The 22,196-nt window shown below is 43.9% G+C and overlaps 2 protein-coding genes across 7 annotated transcripts; both read left to right on the top strand.

Annotated features, from left to right (window-relative positions):
• Nucleotides 1-1,315: 1,315 nt before the first annotated feature.
• UBC (ubiquitin C) lies at nucleotides 1,316-3,856 on the top strand. The gene is made up of 2 exons (XM_083806450.1): nucleotides 1,316-1,662; nucleotides 2,321-3,856. The coding sequence occupies exon 2, from the start codon at nucleotides 2,327-2,329 to the stop codon at nucleotides 3,698-3,700; it is 1,374 nt and encodes a 457-aa protein (XP_083662576.1). The 5' UTR covers nucleotides 1,316-1,662; nucleotides 2,321-2,326; the 3' UTR covers nucleotides 3,701-3,856.
• Nucleotides 3,857-10,087: 6,231 nt separating this feature from the next.
• LOC310884502 (transient receptor potential cation channel subfamily V member 2-like) lies at nucleotides 10,088-22,164 on the top strand. Of its 6 annotated transcripts, XM_083806359.1 has the most exons (18): nucleotides 10,088-10,453; nucleotides 11,110-11,222; nucleotides 11,750-11,862; nucleotides 12,147-12,443; nucleotides 13,115-13,248; nucleotides 13,595-13,747; nucleotides 14,466-14,606; nucleotides 15,070-15,368; nucleotides 15,817-15,993; nucleotides 16,466-16,624; nucleotides 16,748-16,843; nucleotides 17,373-17,443; nucleotides 18,147-18,312; nucleotides 19,053-19,119; nucleotides 19,206-19,513; nucleotides 19,909-20,027; nucleotides 20,788-20,882; nucleotides 21,637-22,164. In XM_083806359.1, the coding sequence occupies exons 4-18, from the start codon at nucleotides 12,202-12,204 to the stop codon at nucleotides 21,765-21,767; spliced, it is 2,358 nt and encodes a 785-aa protein (XP_083662485.1). In that variant the 5' UTR covers nucleotides 10,088-10,453; nucleotides 11,110-11,222; nucleotides 11,750-11,862; nucleotides 12,147-12,201; the 3' UTR covers nucleotides 21,768-22,164. The 6 variants fall into 6 exon arrangements, with proteins under 6 accessions (XP_083662485.1, XP_083662484.1, XP_083662487.1 ...); XM_083806358.1 differs by lacking the exon at nucleotides 11,750-11,862; XM_083806361.1 differs by lacking the exon at nucleotides 11,750-11,862 and having other exon boundaries at nucleotides 21,592-22,164.
• The last annotated feature ends 32 nt before the right edge of the window (nucleotides 22,165-22,196 follow it).

The raw sequence follows: 22,196 nt of genomic DNA, 5'->3' as shown, positions 1-22,196 counted from the left end.
CAAACATCTTCCACCTTGGCACTATGCAAACAAAAAGAACCTATTGGAAACACTAAGCAAAACTGGCAGCATAACAAAAACAAATGTAGTATTGCTCAAGTCTGCCATTTGCTCTAAGTTTATGTAGCTGAATAATATTCCAGAAGCTGGTTATTGCCACAGAACAGTCTCTGAATTTTCCAGTTACTGTTTTCCTCCCTTCCTGTCTCTACATTGTGAATAATTGTTAGGAAGATTTATTTTCTTTTTACTGTAAAACAGGAAGTGCTAGCAGACACAAGCCTTGCTAGAAGAAACCAAGGGTTTTTTGTTTGTTTGTTTTAATGGAAATACAGCACGCAGCTCTGTATTAAATCCTGCCTATTCACATGCATGCTCCTGCTTCCTGAGTAGAGGATTTACCAGAAAGTTCATCTGGGTTCACTGAGGAAGCTAGCAGCAAATGAAACAACACAAAAACCTTTTTTGTTTTTGCATACTCCAGTTATGATATAAATTGAGTTATGAGCCAGTCTGAAAGGTCTAATGAGCTTTAATTAACGTGAAGCACATCGCCACATCAGTTTGCAGCAGGAAGTTATTCCATAACCTGTTCAAGGCTTCCTGTTCTGAAGGCAAGTAAACAGCCATTTCAATTTCAAACGTCAGCATTTCATCAGAGGGCTTGCTTCGCAGCCTCGCGTTAAAAAGCCACCAGCCGCCCAAAACTGGCTCAAAGGGCAGCTCAGGAAATGGCCTCATGACAGGGCGCACACTCAGCCCATAGCATGTGACGCACCGGGAGACACAAACACTTGCCAAATTTCTAAGTGCCAGCATTTTCCAGCATTTCTAACACATTTCTGCTCTCCCTGGCTTTCCCTCACAGCCCCACGCAATGGGACTATGCCAGGCCCTGACAGAAATGCTTTGTGTCCCTCAGGGAAAGGGCCAGCGAGGTACTGCGGGGACTCTGGAGGCCAACAGAAGGCTGACACCAGAGGTAACCCGTCCCTTCCCACGGTACCTTCCCCCTCTCCCTGCCAGGCCCTAGGCACTGCTGGGGGAGGCGAGGCGACCCCACAGAGGCAGACCCCACAAAGCCGGCCCAAAAGAGGACCCCAAGCCCACAAGCCCCTATGCGCATGCGCATTCCCCCGCCCCTACCGAAATCTGCCCCCGCCACAGGGGCCGCCCTAGCAACAGGGCTGACCTCACCGCGCACCAATCAGAACTCGGCAGCGCTCGAATCTTCCAGAGTTTTCCTTGCGAGCACCCCCACCCTCCATTCCGGTCAGCCAATCAGCACGCGCCTTTCTTACTGCTGCACCAATCAATGCCGAGCGTTTCGTTACTTGCAGTGGCCGCTTCACCGCACCTCCAGATCCATCCGCGTTCCCAAAAATTTGGGGATTCTTGCGGGGCTGGGGCCTAAGGCGAAGCGCCCGGGACCCCCCTCGCTAATATAAGGGGGACGGCCGAGGGACAACGGCGGGTGCTTCGATCAACAGGGGTCTTTTGCTTGGGACTATTTTGAGAGGCGGATGGACATGTCAACGTTCGGGGGCGGGGCCTGCCTGACAGGAACTGCATAAATACGGGCAGGGGTGCGTCACCGCGCAGATCACAGCTGGAGAGAAAAAGGAACTGAGTTTGGAGGGAGCAGCGCTCAGGGCCGGAGACGTGAGTCGGGGGGGGGAATCGGGGGGTGAAAACCCTTGCTTTTGTGGGCAGGGAGGCAGAAAGTGGAGCCGGGGGATTGTCGGGCGGTATTTCTGTATTCCTGGTTGGTGGCGGTGAGGTAGGGAGCGGCTCTAAACGCCTGAACGGTGTTACAAACGGGTGGGGGGGTGGCCGCGTAACCGCCCGGTGAGGAAGAGGGAGTAGTTGAAGGAAAATGGCGGAGCCTGCCGTCTGCGCCGGAAGCAGGCGCTGAGTCACGGCCGCAGCGGGCGGCGGCACCGCGCTGCTGTCACGGGTTGTTCGCCTGAAGCCCTGCAGCAGCTGCGCGGGAGGACGCGGGGCGGTGCTGCGGCCCCTGCTGGGTTCCTCTGCCGCATTGCTGCGGCTGGGAGGGGAAGGGGTTGGCAGCTGGGGGCCATCCGCCTGGAGACAGCATCAGAGGTCTGTCCTGAGGTGATAGACGGTTAGAAAAGATCGTTACTTTAACAGCAGCAGTTAGAGAAAGATTACAGAATTCATATGGTCAATAATAAAACAGAAAAACTCTGAATGCTATTTATGTAATGCAAAACAGCAGAAGTTGTTGTATTTAGAAATCACAGTTTTGAGACTGCATTTTACTGACTACTTAAGGCTGAAATTTCTGTATGTTTTGCAGTTCAACATGCAGATCTTTGTGAAGACCCTGACTGGCAAGACCATCACCCTTGAGGTCGAGCCCAGCGATACCATTGAGAATGTGAAGGCCAAGATCCAGGACAAGGAAGGCATTCCTCCTGACCAGCAGAGGCTGATCTTCGCTGGCAAGCAGCTGGAAGATGGGCGCACCCTGTCTGACTACAACATCCAGAAAGAATCCACCCTGCACCTTGTGCTGCGCCTGAGAGGTGGCATGCAGATCTTTGTGAAGACCCTGACTGGCAAGACCATCACCCTTGAGGTTGAGCCTAGTGACACCATTGAGAATGTGAAGGCCAAGATCCAGGACAAGGAAGGCATTCCTCCTGACCAGCAGAGGTTGATTTTCGCTGGCAAGCAGCTGGAAGATGGGCGCACCCTGTCTGACTACAACATCCAGAAAGAATCCACCCTGCACCTTGTGCTGCGCCTGAGAGGTGGCATGCAGATCTTTGTGAAGACCCTGACTGGCAAGACCATCACCCTTGAGGTTGAGCCTAGCGACACCATTGAGAATGTGAAGGCCAAGATCCAGGACAAGGAAGGCATTCCTCCTGACCAGCAGAGGCTGATCTTTGCTGGCAAGCAGCTGGAAGATGGGCGCACCCTGTCTGACTACAACATCCAGAAGGAATCCACCCTGCACCTTGTGCTGCGTCTGAGAGGTGGCATGCAGATCTTTGTGAAGACCCTGACTGGCAAGACCATCACCCTTGAGGTTGAGCCTAGTGACACCATTGAGAATGTGAAGGCCAAGATCCAGGACAAGGAAGGCATTCCTCCTGACCAGCAGAGGTTGATTTTCGCTGGCAAGCAGCTGGAAGATGGGCGCACCCTGTCTGACTACAACATCCAGAAAGAATCCACCCTGCACCTTGTGCTGCGCCTGAGAGGTGGCATGCAGATCTTTGTGAAGACCCTGACTGGCAAGACCATCACCCTTGAGGTTGAGCCTAGTGACACCATTGAGAATGTGAAGGCCAAGATCCAGGACAAGGAAGGCATTCCTCCTGACCAGCAGAGGCTCATCTTTGCTGGCAAGCAGCTGGAAGATGGGCGCACCCTGTCTGACTACAACATCCAGAAGGAATCCACCCTGCACCTTGTGCTGCGTCTGAGAGGTGGCATGCAGATCTTTGTGAAGACCCTGACTGGCAAGACCATCACCCTTGAGGTTGAGCCTAGTGACACCATTGAGAATGTGAAGGCCAAGATCCAGGACAAGGAAGGCATTCCTCCTGACCAGCAGAGGCTGATCTTTGCTGGCAAGCAGCTGGAAGATGGGCGCACTCTGTCTGACTACAACATCCAGAAGGAGTCCACCCTGCACCTTGTGCTGCGCCTGAGGGGTGGCTGTTAGCCACTGTGCATCTTGCTTGATGAGATTGCTGATAGCACTTGTGTTTGCACTGTAGTCCTTCTAATGTCTTAAATTAAATGCAAAGTTAATGCAAGCTTAAATAACTGCTGAACTGTGTGTTGTAATGCTAATAAAGTTTTCTGTTGCACATCACAATTTGTAGTCTTGTCTGTTTAAGCTAGTAAAACCAGCATATTTAAGTGACATGCTCATGTTGGCTTTTTTCCATGGTGGTTTAAGCCTCTTTTCATGGGTAATGACATCGTAGATGAAACATACATGGATTAAAGTCTTAATTTAAGCAGAAATACTATATTAATTCTACCTAGAACTTAACACAGTTTATTTCCAGGAAGGATACTGCATTCTGTTAAAGGCTCCAGAAAGCCGCTACCAAACCAAGCAAAGGTTGTACAACTCAATTCAGTAGGGTGGATTTACCATAGTTTGTAAACTGCAGTATCTTTAAAAGGGTTAATTGTTCTGAGAAGTGAGTAAGTAACATTGCCTGACACTGACTTCAGGTGAAGTCACACTTCATTAACCTTTGTGTAAGCTATGTAGGTGATGTTGCTAGCTAGGCATTTTTTAATGGAGAGAAGCTGTGTTGTGTCTGTTCCAGAAGTAACCTGTTCAAAGGGAGTTGTATAAAATGGAGGTGGGGTGTTACACTGTTGACTCATCTGGTATGCTTGGGGAAGGACTAACTGCAGCAAGCACTGTTGCGTTGCATGCAGTTTGGAGGCCTGCCTATATACTGAGCTCTGAAAATGGTTTCCTTGAAAAGTGGAGCATTGGGTACAAGAGGGTTTCCTTGGGTTGAGTAGTAGCATTTTACAAAAGCATACTTAATGCTGAAAGCTAGGGAGTTAGCACAGAAATGCTTTTTCAATGGGGGTGTGTCAAGGAATCTTCCATCCAAATGGTTGCTGGGAGACTTAAGGTGACATTGAGACTGGTTAGGTTCAATGTATAGTGGTGGGTCTTAAAAAGTGTGTGTGGTTATTCAGGTGCCCTTTCATGGAGCCTTCCCAAGGTTGTAAGGATTGTGGCTTTCAAGGTTTTTACTGAATTTTGATAGCTGCTTAGCTGTTCAAATTGAGTTTTGGTATCCGTGTGTGCAGCGCTGTGCTGATGCGCTTTGTACCTTACTGGTACTTTGTGTTATGCACCATCTAGACTTTCTTGTCCACTTTAGTGCCCTAGCTTGTTCCACTTAAATTTCAATTTTCAGTTTAACGTTAATGAGCATCTACTGGAGATGCGTGGTGTAGTAATGCTCCCGTATTAGCAGTGTGTTCTTAATAAGGATGCAATCATAGGGAAAGAAAAAAGTTAAACTACCCATTGTAACTAAGTTAAGCATAGTGTTGCTGGTTACAGTGGTGATAGTTTTTTAGCAACGTTTGATTCCCTGACTGCTGTTTGTAGCTGTGCTAGCAGAAACCTAAGTTCAAAGAACAATTGCTATTTCTATCATTAGAGATGCTTTCCGTCAATTCAGTGATTTCCTGCAATACCCTTTTCTTTAATATTTTCTTGATTTTGTGCTTTTTACACTTTAGACACTTCAGAGTGTCTTAATAGCCCAGCTGTCTGTAATGGACAAATTCTGTGAGCAATTTACAGTCCAGAGGGGATATGGCACTCAATAAATTTACATTACTTATCTCTTTCTGCTACTGATTTGCTCCATGGTAAAACCAGCTGTTTTATCTTTCATGGCTCATAATTAATAGATGTCCTTTCTCAATTCTTTTAATAATTAGATTATGCTGTATGGTAACATGCAGTTGCTAACTAATCAAATAATGGAGGTTGCAGGTTCAAGGGTATTTTGTTTGGTTTTGGTTAGAATTCAGTAAGTGACAGGTATCTTTCTTTCTTTCTTTCTTTCTTTCTTTCTTTCTTTCCTTCTTTCTTTCTTTCCTTCTTTCTTTCTTTCCTTCTTTCTTTCCTTCTTTCTTTCTTTCCTTCTTTCTTTCCTTCTTTCTTTCCTTCTTTCTTTCCTTCTTTCTTTATTTCCTTCTTTCTTTCCTTCTTTCTTTCTTTCCAGAGTCAATTACTGAATGAGAACTGTTGCTGAAGTGTTGTTCAAATGCAGTGTAGAATCCAGACATCCTCTGCAAGAGTGGAGACCCTGGGAACGTGGTGTGTAGATATCAGAGTGGGTCTGCACCAGCTTCCCCAGCGTATGCTCACTCTGCCTTCATTCAGCCCAAACCAAGCCTGTGTTGAGCCGTTGCCACTGCTGTTAGTGGATGGCTCACCAGCAGAGCCACATGTACAGATCCTGCTTCAGGCTGTTGTTGCACCCAGGGCACTAGGCCATGTGGTGAGGGAGGAACGTTGAGACACTGTGACTGGGGAGCAGCTCGGGCCTGGTGTAGGCAGCCTGAACTGGTTGTGTGCAGCTATGAACGTGGCAATGGGCTGTTTTTCCCAGCCTGCTAGGAAGATTCCTTAAGTGAGGGCCGTGCTGAAAGTTAACTAGCTCTGCATTTGGCTTACTAGAAATGGCACAGAACAGCAAAATGACAAGGAGTGAAATTCAGAGATGCTGTCACGTTGCAGTGCTACCCTGGATGAGGGAGGGGCAGTCTGAGCCAGACTGAAAGGGCTCACTGCGAGAACGCAGGGATGCATGTGTTGGAGTTCCCGTTGCTCTTGTAGGAGCTGTGGTTTCTGGTCTCCCAGCTAGCTAACTAGGATCTCACTAGGTGGAGTAGGAGACTGCAAGGGATTTCTTCATTAATAATGATAATAATAAAAACACTTTAAATTTATCCTAAATTATGTGAATTAGGGAAATGTATATAAAAAGTTAAGAGTTTAATAGTCTTTAGCCAAAATGTAAGTGCCATTAAAATAGAATAATCCTAATGCCCCCACACAGACAACAGATTCCGGTTACGTCTTTTATCCTGCTGCAACTTGAGCTTTGTGACTGGCCTTTGCGTTTTTTCTTATGCTTCAGTTAATTTCTAGCTGTGTGTGCACTCTCTTTAATTCCAGGACTTCATGTTTTTTGTCCTTTGGGCTTAAAAAAACAAAACAAAACCTACCTTCAACCTCTTTTAAGAAGACAAATGAGATAATGCTGTTATACTGGGTTTTGGATATGTTCAGTGGTGTCCTGTGCTAGCAAGTGCCCCAAAGGGAAAGTTCTATAGGGAAAACGAGGGTTAAGGCAAGGAAACATTGAAAATACCTCGGTATTTTTGCATTGTCTCCTATTCCAAAGTCACTGTGTAGTATCTGCATTCAAAGATTCTTGGCTGCACAATTTTGTATTTATGGAAAGTTCTTCAGGCAACATCAAAACCAGCCTTATTTGGAACTTGAGTTTCTAAATTAGATAAGTTACTGATAACTATTTTAATATAAAGAGTAAGTGAATGACTATTTCTCAGAAGTGTGTGCCTACAACTACTTTTGCTTTTTTCAAGCATCTCTTGTAGAGGCCGTTTTCTTCAGCAGCAAGAATTGAGGTTCACGTGGTGACCACTGGGTGTCACTATTGCTCCACAAAAGTGTCATCTGACACTCCTGTTGGATTTCGTGTTTTGCTGTTTTTGATAGTTATTTCTTCAGGCTGTAATCCTACAGAAAAGGATGAATCGAGTACAAAGATACTGCAATTTAAAGAATATGAGAAGTGGATACTTCCTTCAAAGGCTTGAGAAGTATGTAGATGGGAGCGTTTAAATATAATGATATAAGTCTAGCGGTTGACAAAATACTGTCATGTAAATAAATTGAGTTACCGGGGCTATCAGACAAGTTTTGACAAGGTATTATATTTAGGAATATTTAGATTTTAAATGGAGCAGTGACTGATCCCTCTAATGATACAAGATTCCATCTGTAACTATAATAAATCAAGCTGCTAAAATTCAATTCAGTGTGGATTTTCCGTAACAGTTGTGAGAAAAAATGTCTGGCATTGCAAAAATAACTGATATTTCTCCAGGCCTGAAAGTACAGCTTTAAAAGAAACACTCTTCTCTTTTAGCCCTGTGATCTGCACGAGTTTTGAATGAAGTGTTTGCCCAACTGTTCTGGAGAAAACATTAATGGTCTGGTCTGCATGTTGCTATTACAGACTTCCTTCTCCTGTGAAGACGGTGATGCTAGATCAGTGCTGTAATTAAACTGCAAACATCCGTAAGTGTCTTTGATTTTCTATTTACAGCATACGGAAAATGTGGTATTGACCATAAGAGCATTACATTTTTCAGTATTTGGTGGGCACATAGGTGAACAGAGAATACATATTTTAGGAAGTGTGCGTGTTCACATCTTTGCAGAAAGCAGTCTTCTTTATGCTTCCTGTTGCTTTCTCCTTAAGCAGGTTCTGGTCATTGTTTTTCCTGCCATGGATTACTGTGCTTCTTCATAGAACATATGATGTCTATACTTTTACTGTAATTATGATTATGAAATGCTTCCTTTGATTTGACTTAAAATTTCACGTAGAAGTTTAGAATTTGACTTTTGTCTTCCTGGATTCAGGGTTTCCACAGAATGTGTCTCCTGTTAGGAGAAACTTATGTGACATCAGAATTGTTTTCATCAGTAGAATAAGTACCGATCAATTGCAAGATTCCTCCTTGTTCCCCCAAATAAAAGCCTCAGAAGGCAAGAGGGTCATATGTTGCTTTTGAAAATTCATGCGAGCACACAGGTGAAAATAAATTGCTTCTTTTATTCTCCTCATATGTAGCTTTGGATAGCTTTCTCCTGAGTCCTAACAGCTATCTGGACTTTAAATATTGGTGGCAAGATACTTTTGAAGCATTATAACTAGCTCACCTAGCTAGTGCACAGCAGTGACATAATCACGTTACTGGCCTCAGAATGCTCAGTTGCTGACAAGTAGGCATCGGGACAGATCTTGTGGTTTTTATGCCTTGCTTCTCCCTCCTCTGAAATGGAAATGGGAGTGTTTACCATAGTGTCCTCCCTGTGAAAGCATGTGCGCATGTGTGCACGCATACCAAGGTTTCTGTGTTCTCCCAGCAGCTCCATGTTTCTGTTTTGCTGCATTGACCTCTCAGCTGGCAGTGACTCCTTTCCCAGCAAGCTGCACATTCCCCTTCCTCTGTGTAAGCTATTAAAACCAGATGCGCAGAAAGAAATCTGTTATGATGCACTTTTGTGGGCTGAGTTCATTCCTTAGTTAGAATGGTGGGCCGACTCTCATGAAAGCTGGGGGAAAAGCCCAAGAGGATTGAAATCCATTAAGTCTGAGCTAAACTCCCAGGCCTGATTTTATGTCTGGTACCTAAGTAAATTAAGTGCAGCGTGGCCACATTCCAGGAGACCCCACACCATCCTGCAGTCCTGCCAAAAGCGAATTGATTTGGGTTCTGTTTGGGCTTGTGGTAGCTTTGGAAGAAGAAATCCGTAGGCAGAGTTCACCATGTGATGATGTGGCACATACGTTCTCAATGTTTTTGGACCAATTGTTGACAAAGTTTTTGAAACTTCTTGTGGGATGCGCCCCTGTTATCAAGTTGTTGATTAAAAGAGCTCGGTACCATTTTGTTAGTTAATGACATTTTCTAGAAGAGCTCTAGATCACATACATGGCTTTGTAAACCACCAGTCCTCTACAGAGTGTGGGTGAGAAGTCACTCCTCAGCCATTTTGTTCTGGGGAAGGCCGTTGAAGGTGCTGAATGTCACCCTGCCTCGATGCTGCTGGAAATAACGATCATGCTGTTTCCTCAGGTCTCAATTTGGTTAAAAGTAGGACAGAAAGAGCCAAGACACTTCGTGTGGTCTGAGGTTTTCTGTGCCCAGGGGTCCTGTTTTGGGAGTGATAAGTGAAAGGGTGCTAGTTTGCATGCATGGTCTCAACTACGACCAGTTGTATGTCCATTTTCCCAGAAGCAGCCTCTCCAAAACTTCCCTTCCTTTGGAGAACCAGCAAGTTAAGAAGTGGGCACCAGTGGCAAATTAAGTAACCAGCAGCCGAAGTGTTTAGGAAGTGAGGCTGCTTCGTGAATTCTCTTGTCCTTGTGATGAGCAGCTGATGCTTAGGCTAACGTTCTGGCTAGTTTGGCTGCCATGGTTTCCTGCACCTTGTAACTGTGGTGTGTGAAGTTGTGTGAGAACTGACTTCCCACAGAAACAGTTGACTTCACATGTTTCTTTGCATTCTTGCCCTGGGGCTGAGGGTCTTGTGACAAACCTCACAGCTAAACTGCAGGCTCTAGCACTGTCAGGGTCCAGTCAGCCTCCTGCCTTGAGATCTAAGCGGGCTGTTGTTGAAAGCCACAAGATGTCGCCTCTCTGTGTGTGCAGGCAGGGGTTAAGCATTATGAATTTGCAATAGCCAGCCAGCTTTCCCATATAAGAGCACTGCACTCATTGGCTCTCTCTTTTACTGAGAAATCTATCTAGTCATTTCCTGTGCAAGCCCTTCTTCACTTTGCAAAAAGCTATACAGTTGAGTAAATAATAACAGTCAGTGGTTATTTCTTCTCACAGGCAGCCTGGATTCTCTCATGGACCACCACCAACTAGAAGTTCAACGCTGCACCATCAAAAGAATGCTAATATGAGCGTGGTCTTCTCTGCAGAAGAAGAGGGCTCTCACCCATGGATGTAAATAATTTTGGGTCTGCTTTCATGCTTATTAACACTTACTTGACTTGGTTTCTACGGAGAGATTATTTAACCTCTGAAGGATCAGTTGGGATTCCCCGTCAGATCAGTTCTTGGGTGGAGCTTGCAGCAACTTGGGGTAAGTGCTGTGCTCTTCCTCTTTTGACAGCAGGGCTTTTTTTGTGCTGCACTACTCAAAATGGCTTGGTAAAGTCGCAGAAGGAAACAACTCAGCTCTTGAGTAGAGAAGTGAAAGTTGAGCTGACAGAGTGAGCTGTCTGTTTCCTAGGAAAACACAAAGTGGATGTATATATTACGGGGTCTTTTTTTTTCAAGAACCATCTTGCTCTTGCTTTTAAACCAGACATTCTGTCTGTAAAAGACTGACAATAAATAACTCTCTTGAGCGCTGTGGAGAAATGGAAACTGCAGCTGAGAAATGATTTTGGGGAAAGGAAGACAGAAAACCACAAGCAAACTATTATGGAAGTACAAATAGCCCTCTGAAGGATTGGCAAATGTACCAGTAAGTGTTTCTGCGGAGAAAATAAGACTGAAACGGGATTGTAGGGTGTATGCTTGTGTGTACAGAGGAATGCTTGTCATTAGAGTACAGACTAAACTGAATGGCTGACTTATAATGTTTCGTCATGGAATCAGCCCTTGGATTTCTTGCTGTGAGCTGCATAAAGATGTTTTTTAGCTGTTTTATGCCTAAATCTAACTATGCTTCCCTGCATCCTAATCTAAGCCAGAATGCTTATGCTGTGTCCGTTTACCTCTTTGCTGGTATAGGCTATGGAGTCTGGCTGTAGTCCCAGCAAGGGAGATTTCTCTTCAGAGAAAATCTGTTAACCATTTGGAGGGAGTACATGCGAATAAGACGGAGTTATTAAGCTCTGGTTCAGGTTGGTAATCGTGGATGTTTCCTTGCTGCCTCATGAACTGTGTGAATATTTTGTCATATCCTGAATGCAGATAGCTTGAGTTGGGTGTGGACCTGAGATGTACCCAGATAAATATGAGGAGATGTTTCAAAAGGGTAAAAATGGAGTTCAGGCCATATTAGACAAGACAAGTGGGCTGGCTGGGTGCTCTGATGAATACTGAGGCAGTCTTTACAGCAGATCTGGGTCCAGCTTTGCTCTTGTGGGTGCTGAGCTGTGTTAAGGCTCCGAATATCCATGCAGCACCTGGGGTGTGTATATTCCTGTGCTGTGGAGCTGAAAGTTCAAACCCACACTCACAGGGATAGCCAACACCGGGAAGATCTCTCACATTTTGCTCCAGTATGCACTGTAAAAATACTTGAGAGGAACATAATTTGTGCATATGTTTTCCCTGTAGAAATACTGCATATTATGACCAGCAGAAAACATGAACAAATTTAGTACTCTGTTCCAAAGAAAGCCTACAGTTAGTCTTATCTTTTTAGCCACTTGGTGACTGGCCTGCATTGGCTGCACAGAGACAAGAACAACGATCATGGTCTTCTAAAGATCCACTCTCTTTGCCTTTTATGTAAGGAACCTGTGCTGTTGCCAACAGGTGAGGTAATCTCACAAAGGGGGTTCAGATGTTCTGCAGATGAATAGCCCGTATTTCATGTACTGCTTTTGGACTACTACTTTAGGGGTACCCCGTTTAAGACCTTGATCCTTTACTCAAATACTCCCAATTGTGCAGAGTTTTACTGAATATCTCTCTCAAGAGACACGTAGCCAATTGTAGGAACACTGGATGTGGAAACATGCTTTTCTGTATGTCTTTGTCACACAGTACACATTCTAGGTTTGTGAACAAATTGTGTAAATTCTCCCACTCCCTTACAGGTTTAATCTCCCTGTGGGGAACATCTGGTGATCTGCAAGACCATCTCTGCTAGAAATGGATAACTTCACAAACGGGCAGCCAGGCCCAGGTCAGCGGAACAGGTTGATGGGATTGCTAGAAACAGATGACAGTATCCCTGAAGATAAACCTACATCGAGTAAAAAGGAAGAAAGATCAGGGCTACATGGAAAGAAAGGAGAGCCTCAGCCCTTGGAGACACCTTACCAGAAGGAAAGCAGTGACTTCTCTCCTCAAGTCAAGATTAATCTGAACTATCGGCCTGGACTTGTCAGCAAGTGAGTGACTGTTGGTTATTTGACAAGGGTGGGATTCCTGTTGATCTGTACTGACCCATGCTGATATAATATATCCTGTCCCTTGCCAATAAGCTTTACAAAAATGGAAAGTAAAATTGCCAATTCAGGAATATTATAGGCATCTTGTGGGAGGTAGTAAAAGGTAGAAGGGAACATATCAGCCTTTTTCCTCTGCACCTGGAAGGTAAGTGTATGGTGCGTGTTGTGTATTTGGGATTTATCTGAACCAAATAGTACCAAATAAGCCAAGTTGGGTGTAAGAGCAACTTAGCATGGAGCCCTATACAACTGAACTGTTCTTGCCGGGGAGGGATGTAAACTAGCTAGCTTATACAGCGCTTCACACCCTGTGATGGGACTGATTCTGATCCTGTAGCTATCTTGAGCTTCTCTTTCTGTGCTCTGGATATATTCCAGGGTTGCACATCAGACTGGATCTGGGACGAGCTCCAGCTGATGGAAACAGCAGTCACTTAAAAGCATTGTGGGAAATAACTGTCTCTATTTTTCCTTTAACTCAAAAATAAAATAGTTGTTTTTCTGTCAAACTCTTTTGCCTCACTCCTTTCTATACCAGCCCTCTAAAACTTATTGCGCACTCTTGTATTATGCTCTCCAGAACTTCTTAACACTTTGCATCTCTTCTGCAGCCAGAAGGACCCCAATCGCTTTGACAGAGACAGGCTTTTCAGTGCAGTCTCGAGAGGCAGCCCTGAGGCACTGAACGGCTTACTTGAATACTTGAGGAGGACCTCGAAATTTCTCACCAATTCTGAATACACAGGTAGATTCCTACTCAGTACTTCATAAAATGGGTGAGCAGAGGTAGCACTTGTTAATGTAGGACTGGGAAGCAATGCAATTTGCTCTTGTTTTTTTTTTTTGTTTTTTTTTTTTTACTTTCTCCAGCTTTCTGTCTATTCTTTTATTTTCCTAATGTCCATCTGAGGTCGGGAATGCCATTAATTATATATTTCCTACGGCTCTACTGCAGACTGAAAATACTGAGGCCCTTAAAGTAACTATTGTGTTTGGTCCCACAGTGACAGTTAAGTCTAGGGCACACTGAATCAGGTAATACAGGTGTGTGTGAAGCACATCCATAAACTGTTTGCTTTTTTTCCTACTAGATGCAAAGACTGGGAAGACCTGCTTAATGAAAGCCCTGCTGAATTTAAAAAATGGAAAAAATGACACAATCCCACTGTTGCTGGAAATAGACCAAAAGACACAGAATCCCAGGCCACTCGTCAATGTGGCATGCTCTGACTGTTACTACAGAGGTAAGGTTTTGCTGATGCTGTGTCAGCTGAGTCTCCCCATCAGGCAGGTGAGATGTGCCAATACAACGAAAAGAAAGGGAACTGGTGTTTATGTGCAATGCCATTCCAGAGTTCTGGAGCAATTACAGTAACAGCCTGCTCACCCTTTAGATCTGATTTCTGGTTCTGGTACTGTCATTTTCAGCTTTGAATTACACACTTTAATTCTACAACTTTTTAGTTTTTAGTCTATAAAACAGAAATGATACATGTTTAATGAACCCACAAATATGAGAGGATTTGCTTAGGAAATAGGAAAGCCTAGAAAGCATTTCTAAAAGTGAAAAAGGAATACTGTATAGCTGTTAAAGAATGAGTTCTGCTCACTAGGTTATCCTTTTAATAGCAGATATGCAACATAGTCATGTACATGTATGGTTGTCTTTATCCTCCTCTCATAGCTCTTTGGAATTTTAGTACCAGACAGGAGAAATTGTCTGGTTTTGCACTGAATTCCTGATAGTCCTGGGGCTTGTTTTCTAGCTCTGTGTTTGCAGTGTGCTATTCCAATAAAGTTTTTGAAAGTTATCAGTTGTCACCCACCCCCTGCCCAGCACTGAGACTGTAGGATTGCTGTGCAGAACATAAAGCAGCTATGGAAACAGTGTTTTACTGAAGAGTCCTTTGCCTGTTCCCTCGGGTATTGGCAATGAGTTACAGGTTTTGCTTGTTTCTGTAGGCCAGACGGCACTCCATATTGCCATAGAGAAAAGGAGCCTGGACTTAGTGAAGCTTCTGGTAGAGAATGGAGCTGATGTCCATGCCAGAGCCCATGGTGAATTCTTCAGGAAGAAGAAAGAGGGAGTTTGTTTTTATTTTGGTGAGTCAGTGTGGAACACATTCCTTTGTTTTTTTAATGCCTTGTTCAATGACACTAATTCTAGCTGGGTTTGTCCCTCTGTGCATGAATTACCATCTTCACTGTCCTGTAATCAAGGAGCTCTTCACTTAATTGAATGGCTGGATTTCACAGACCAAGGTGTCCAATGAGCACTTTACATCATGTTTGGTTTTATGTATTTAATCTCATCCAAGGGGCTTCAGACAGAGACAAATGCAAGATTAGTGCAGTCAAATTAAGAGTCTGGGAAAATGCTCCCAAAAACAATGAGTAACTGTTTACTGTAGAATCCTTACTGAATCTAGAGACGCTGGAAAAGAATTTGTTCTGTGGTCCAGTGGTAAAACTGCAGGCTATATTTTCCCAGGATTGCTTTTTTATTGCTTTAAATTTGTTTTTGCCCTTCCTGCTTCCCCTCTAACTACTGTCCTAATCTCTTCAGGTGAACTTCCCCTCTCCCTGGCTGCTTGTACCAACCAGCTTGAGGTGGTAGAATATCTTCTAAACAACCCTCACCAAAAAGCCAGGCTCCAGGAGCAAGATACACAGGGCAATACAGTCCTGCATGCCCTGGTGATGATTGCAGATGACACCGAGGAGAACACCAAGTTTGTGAGCACAGTATATGTCGAGATCTTGAAGGCAGGTGTGAAGGTTGACCCAACATGGAAACTGGAGGAGATAGTGAATTATGACGGATTAAATCCTCTGCAGCTTGCTGCCAAGACAGGCAAAGTGGAGGTAAAGACAAGTAGAGGGAATTCCTGGGGTTGCTGAGAAACGAGGGTGACTGTAGCACACATCCTCAGCCTAGCAGCGGCGTTTGATGTAGCATTGCCTTGCACCCAACCTGCTGTAAAGCTGCTGATAGTGGCAGTCCCACAGGAGACATAAAGGAGGCCTCCTCCTGGCTGCTCCAGTCAGTGTCCTGCTGAGCCCCAGCTGGCTGCTGCTGCTGTGTCCCAGCCAAGGTAGCCAGTCTGGTCTGAAATTGGTTCTGCTCCTGGAAGAGCTAATACAAGGTGTAGTTAGGTTGCCTGCTTTTAGCCAGACTGGTGTTTGGATACAACAAAGTGTATAATGCAGAAAGCAAGACATTCTTTGTTTGAAGGTGATTTGTGTATGCTTGGGTTAGTCTGTATCTTCCGCAAATACACATTTTTCTGGTATGAGTCTGGTTTCTCTTCAGATCTTCAAACACATCATCCAAAGAGAGATCAAAGACCCAGTGTACAGGCACCTGTCACGCAAGTTCACCGAATGGACATACGGGCCCATCCACGTCTCCCTCTATGACTTGTCCTCTCTAGACAGCTTTGAGGAAAACTCTGTGCTGGAGATTCTGGCATACAGCAGTGACACGCCGGTGAGTGCTTTTTACTAAAAGTTGAAGACAGCAACATTTTTTTCTACCTGTTTATATTGTTGCTATTTAATTATGCAAATTTCAAGTTAATGTGATCTTCTATATGGTCATTTCTCTGGAAAACAAATGCATGGTGAAGTATTTGCATATCTTATTGTTTGTAATTTGTTTAGAATGCCTCTGATAATCTATAAAATGAGAGGTGTTTTTGATCCTTTGGTTGTCCTAAGCTGAGGTTTGTTCAAATACCATGGTGAAGCCAAGCAGAATTAAATTCCTATGGGATGGTTGATTTTCTTCATACTGAAAGGCCTGATTGAATAAACCCTTAGGGATACCCTAATTGCAGCCACTGAACTCTAACATCAAAAAAGACAATCAACTGGTGAATTTGCATTCCTGTTGAGACATAGATGCATTTATTGTTGTTGGTGGTGTTTTTCTGGTTTGATTGTTTTTTTCTTCTTTATAGAATCGGTACAAGATGGTGGTTTTGGAGCCACTGAACAAATTGCTTCAGCAAAAGTGGGAAACATTTGCTTCCAAGAGATTCTACTTCAGTTTTATCTCATACTTGTCATTCATGATCATATTTACAGCCATTGCCTACTATCAGCCGTTACGGGTAAAGGTAAGCCCAGTATTCTTTTATCTAGCAAGGCCTGGATGGATGGAGATGTGTTTTAAAAGGCTTGGGGTGGTTATCATCACTACTGCTGTCTGTCTTCAGTATTTTTTTTTTCTTTTCTTGCAGCCTTCATTTCCAGTGGAGTTCACGGCCGGAGGCTTCCTGTGGGTCTCTGGACTGATCATTATCTTGCTAGGAGGCATTTATCTAATTTTTGCTCAGGTATTGGGATCTCTCATCTAGTTTCATTGTAAGAAAGAAAACACAAAACGAAACATTACTGACATAAAGGCAACAGATTTGGTTCTCCTGACATTAGGATGTGCGAGTGGATGGCAGGAGAGGATCCTGCTCTGAGACACAGTATCAGTGTGATCTAGCAATGACAGGGTGGCACAAGCCAGGTTCCTGCACAAGAGGAAGAACAGGCTCACAACAGTAAATAATTAGGAGGGGCTTTTGTGATTTACAATACTAAAATGCATCTTTAGCATTTAATGCTATTAATGCTATTGATAAACCTATAGGGCTGAGCCATTAGTTAGCCCTTGTTTGTCCTTGATCTTTTATAAATTATGGCCTTGTTTTCATCTTGGAAGAGTGGGAAATTTGGGATCTTGAAAATGAAAGCTTGAGGAGAAGCTTATGGAGCAAGCCTCTCTCCTGTTCAATAAGCTATGCCAGGCAGGAATCAACCTCGAACGTGCTTTGTTGTTCTAATGAATGGCTACCATTGATTTTTCTCTCTTAGAGTCTGTACCTGCGGAGGAGACGCCAGTCCCTGAAGACTATGTGTTCTGACAGCTGTATTGAGATCTTGATGTATGTCTCTTGAGGTTTTTAGTGCAATGAAAGCACGGGTGAAATTGGTTCTCTGCTGTGTGCAGCTAAGTTGCCCTAACATTACTAGAGAGATGGTGAGCAGGAAAGATTGATTCTCTGCCACTGTCTCCTCTTTCCATCCCTACCCTGCTTGTTTCTCCTACCTGCTGCATCTTGTCATAACCCTTTGTTGTAATGGACTTTTCTGGGTAGGGTCTGTCTTTGGATTTGATCAGAACATAGTAAAGGCCAGGTCTTCAATTATTTGACAGTTAAAAAAAAAAAAGAAAAAGAACTCAAGTTTTTAATCGCACAGCCTCTGTAGCTCAGGTTTCGTCAAAAGGAGATAATTTCTCATTTTCCTAAAGAGAAATGTTCAGATGCATGTGTTTGCATGTATATTTGCATGTATTCATACGTGAAAATTCTTTTGTATTTCATAGTAGTTGCATTTGTTATAGCAAACAGTTAAAGAGTTTCCTTACTGTGAGATTAACCAGTTCATAACAAAACTGCAACAGCGTATGGATTTGGTTATAACAGGATTTGCTTATATAAACTATGTGTCTGATTAGCTGTGACTTTATATGCTTCAAGTAGCCTGGAAAAATATGTTTGCTTTTCCTTGCATAACAGAACAGATCTGCAAATGGGCCTTTTTGTTGAAGTAAGTCAGTGTGTCACTCACTCTTCTTCTCTCCAGCTTCATCCAGGCTTTCTCATTGCTGTTGTCAGCAGTCCTGTATGGTGCAAGTTCAGAAAACTACGTGGCGGTGATGGTGTTCTCCCTGCTTTTGGGATGGGTGAACATGCTGTATTACACTCGGGGCTTTCAGCGCACCGGGATTTACAGTGTCATGATACAGAAGGTCAGTACTTGGAAGAAGCTTTGTGAAAAACTTTTAGGTGTGGGGAACTAATAGAAGTGCTGCAGTTAGGACCAGGAAAACCATAATAGAATTGATATACTGAGTCTGGAAATAAAGAAGTTGCAGAAGGAGATTAGATTGATTTCTTCAAGGAAGTGCAGTTGTAGCAAGCCTCTAGTTTGATTATCTTTGATTATAGCAAGTTAGAGCAGCTGACACTTACCTTTTGGTCAGAAAGCGATTCAAAACAAACAGTCGAAGTCAGCGTGAGTTCCCTGGAACTGTTATGCTTGGGCTGAGATGTGTTTTCAGGTCTATATGGGAGTCTGGGATTAGAAAGGCAAGGTAGAGCAGAAGTGAAATGTGCCAGGGAAGGATTCTAATCACCACTTGTGTGAAACCCAATGGAAATAGAAAAGAAAGCCATGTGCGTTGAAGTGATTTGGAAACAGCCATACTGGGGAATTGACACGATTATTTATTAGTTTCAAAGAACCTATTCATACAAATATAAAAACAAATATGTTCTTGTAGTGCTCTCAGGTTAAGTTCTCAAAACTGTTACTTACATGAGGAAGTAACATGCGGTGGTAGTTTCTTAAACTGAACAAAGGCATTTTCTGCTTGCTTTTTGTGTTGGCATTGTTACAGGGGTTTGTTTTATGACTTGTGAGAACAGGAGATACTCTTGGTGATTTCATGTGCGATAAAGAATGGCGTTTCCTTCTGATTTATTTCAGACTATCCTGAGAGATCTGCTGCGTTTCCTCTTGGTTTATATGATCTTCCTCTTTGGCTTTGCTGCAGGTAACAACTTAAATCAACATCATGTTATAGGCTGGGCTGCAAGAAGTAATGTTTTTCTAAGGAGGATTATTTTTTTTTTCTCATAGCTCTGGTTACCCTGATGGGGGATGCTCCTTCACTGTCTCAGAACAAGTCTGTTGCTCAGATGGAGAATGCTGGAAGCCATGCTATGTACGGGGGGCTGCTCAGCGTCTCCCTGGAGCTCTTCAAGATCACCATTGGGATGGGTGACCTGGATTTCCAGGAACATGCCAGATTCAGATACTTCGTCATGCTTCTGCTGCTGCTTTTCGTGATCCTCACTTATGTTCTTTTGCTCAACATGCTGATTGCACTCATGAGTGAGACTGTCACTGATATTTCTGGTGATAGCAAAAGCGTCTGGAAGCTGCAGGTGAGAGACAGTGCTGCTCAGCAGTTTTGTCATGGTCCAAACTCCTACCTGAGTCTCATAAAATTAGAGGTGACAGTACCTTGTCCTGAAACTCAGTTGTAAAATTCTCTGTTTTATATGAATTTACCACTGGGAGGATAAACCCTAACATCATTTTACGTGTATTTGAAATTCATACTGTTTGCCTGACTACTAGTCTGTTCAGATCCACATGCATAATTAACTTGAGAGAATTATATTTTTTTGTCTGATAATGTTAAGCTAAGGAACACTTTGGGGTTGAGCTGAGTGATTTTCCAAGTCAAAGTACTTGCTGATTCCGGAAGGTTTAATCAAAATGAGGGGCTGGGCTCTGTATGCCCTGTTTTCTCCCTGACATGGACTTCTTCTTTCAGAGGGCTATTGCTATTCTGGAAATAGAGAAGGCCTGGTTGTGGCGCCAAGGTGGGAAGAGGAGATCTGGCTGCTTTATGTCAGTGGGCCTCAATAAGAAAGATGAGAGATGGTGCTTCAGGTAAGACAGATGTACCAGTACCCCTTAAACTCCAGCCTAGTAATGGATTCCCCTGAACCACCACAGTGAACATCAGGGCTGACTTGGCAGAGGGACCCAATCACATGTTCCTGGGTACATGGAAATTGGCTGGTGATTGCAGTGCTGGAAGTTCAGAAGCAAGTCACCAAGACGTGCGCTGCCTAACCTGCATCTGTGCAGGTGGTTATGGTGGCAGGGTGTCTGCAAGGATGCTTTCTTCTCTGCTGCGAGTAAAGCTGTGTGCAGAGCGGGCTGTACTGGGAGGTCTGCAGGCTGGTAGCCCCTTAGCTCAGGAGCATGCATCATGAGAGCAACACGAGGGGGCAGCACTCCTCCCCTCGCATGGGGGCTGGGAGTGCAGATGAACTTTTTTCCACCCAGCAAAACAAAACGGTAGCACCACTTCTGTAACTTGAGGGCGTTATGTGCTGTGAAACGAGTATAGCAAGTGGAATCTAAGATGCTCCTTTGTATTAAGTATATTCCCTGGGAGGAACTGGAGTACTTTAAAACAACCAAATTACATAGACCAGCACACCAAATGCAGGAGGATAGATACTTACCTCACAGAGCTTATACTACAGGAGATCTTTACTCAAGGAAAAGCTCTGTAGGTGCCATTGCTACATTGGGACTGTGTTGGCAGGATGGAGCTGGGTTGGGATGCCGCAGGACAATGAGATCTGGGCTGAAATGCTGTGTTCCATGCATCAGTGTCTGTTGCATTTTGTTTCTCCAGAGTAGAGGAAATTAAATGGACAAATTGGACAAAGGAGGTGGGAGTTCTTAAGGAGGACCCTGGAAACACCAGTGATTCAGAAATAAATCCAGAAGGTAAATCAAATCATGAAGAAAGTTCTTCAGTATCCGTTTGGCTTCCTGCTCGGCAACTATTCTCTGCATGTTATGTCTTCGGTAACAAATTTTAGGCAGGCCAGCTCCTGAGATTGCTTCAAAGTATCCCTCAGTAGTAGCATCACTTGTGAGCTGAGCAAATAGAGAATCAGAGTAGGTATGTGCCTGGTTGGAATTCAGGAAAAAATAATGAGAACGAAGGACATGCCATTCCAATTTAACCCCCGTGGAAGTACTGCTGTGAGACACGAGAGGTGTTCTTCCCTTTGACTTGGATCAGCAGCCAAAATGCATGTTGCTTTTTGTAAGAAAGGTAAAATTTAGGTCCACTCATACTGCAAATGTTAAAAATCAAAGCTTTTACAACATAAGTCAGGGAACTAACGCTGGCAACTTTGACAAATTCTGCCTTAGATCGTTGTGTTTGCTTCCCTCCTTATACCTGGGAAGCAGCTCTCTGTGGAGAATGGGGAGCTGTTAATTTCACTAGAAATATTTTACTCAGTGGTAGAACTTGGTCAGAATCTCTACTGGAGTTAAGCACAGCCTCCTGCTCTTTCAGCAAAAGTTCTTCCTTGATGCCGGTATTCTAGGAATGGGGAGGTTACAGCACTTAAAGTAATTTATCTGGTATATGTTGGGTTTTCCCTAAACCTGCACTCTTCTAAAAACTGGATCCCTTTGCCAGCTTCCTGCTGACAAAGGGCTGCTGTTTTTATGTCTCCTGCTATAGAGACAAGATCAAGGAAACAGGTGCCACAGAAACAACTGAGATCAGCTGTTTCAGAGGAGCAGTCACTACTGCAGCCCCAGCTATCAGCAACTGAGATGATGCCTCTAGAGGGACAAACGAGAAATCTTTAGCGTCTTCAAAGGAGTAGTCTTCCTATAGCGGCTTGAAGAATTGAAGGCATTGTCAGTATTAAAGTGCATTTCACCGAAGACTGTGGTTCAGCCTGTGGCTTTAAGTGTTTTCATGCACTTTAATTATGAATTTCCTCTGAAGAAGCCATTTTTTCTGAACCTTCTCTGCCTGACACTTTCTTATTACTATGTTTAAAGGTGCAAGAGCAAGATCATAGTGGCAGTGGGGAGTGGCCTTTGGGAGGGCAGTGCTTTGTCAGCTGCGTAGAAATAATGCTGTTTGCCATAAAGAAGTGAAGGATGGAGTTGACCTGCCTAAGAATGGGTTGACTTATTCTTTTGTCACAAGAGACTGCACTGAAGTGCTTTGGAATAAAGAGTATTTTAGAGGCATAAAGAGTTGCCAAGGATGTAGCTGGTTTCTCTGCA

This window comes from Anser anser, assembly GCF_964211835.1.
Source record: "Anser anser genome assembly, chromosome: 20".
NCBI lineage: Eukaryota > Metazoa > Chordata > Aves > Anseriformes > Anatidae > Anser > Anser anser.
This window is presented reverse-complemented; position numbering and strand designations above follow the sequence as displayed.

Excerpts from the sequence above, each read along its gene's own strand:
- UBC (XM_083806450.1), top strand. The coding sequence starts at position 2,327 with ATGCAGATCTTTGTGAAGACCCTGACTGGCAAGACCATCACCCTTGAG.
- LOC310884502 (XM_083806358.1), top strand. The coding sequence starts at position 12,202 with ATGGATAACTTCACAAACGGGCAGCCAGGCCCAGGTCAGCGGAACAGG. Across the intron at positions 16,625-16,747 it reads ATCAGCCGTTACGGGTAAAG|CCTTCATTTCCAGTGGAGTT; the intron begins GTAAGCCCAGTA and ends CTTTTCTTGCAG. Across the intron at positions 20,028-20,787 it reads GATGAGAGATGGTGCTTCAG|AGTAGAGGAAATTAAATGGA; the intron begins GTAAGACAGATG and ends TTGTTTCTCCAG.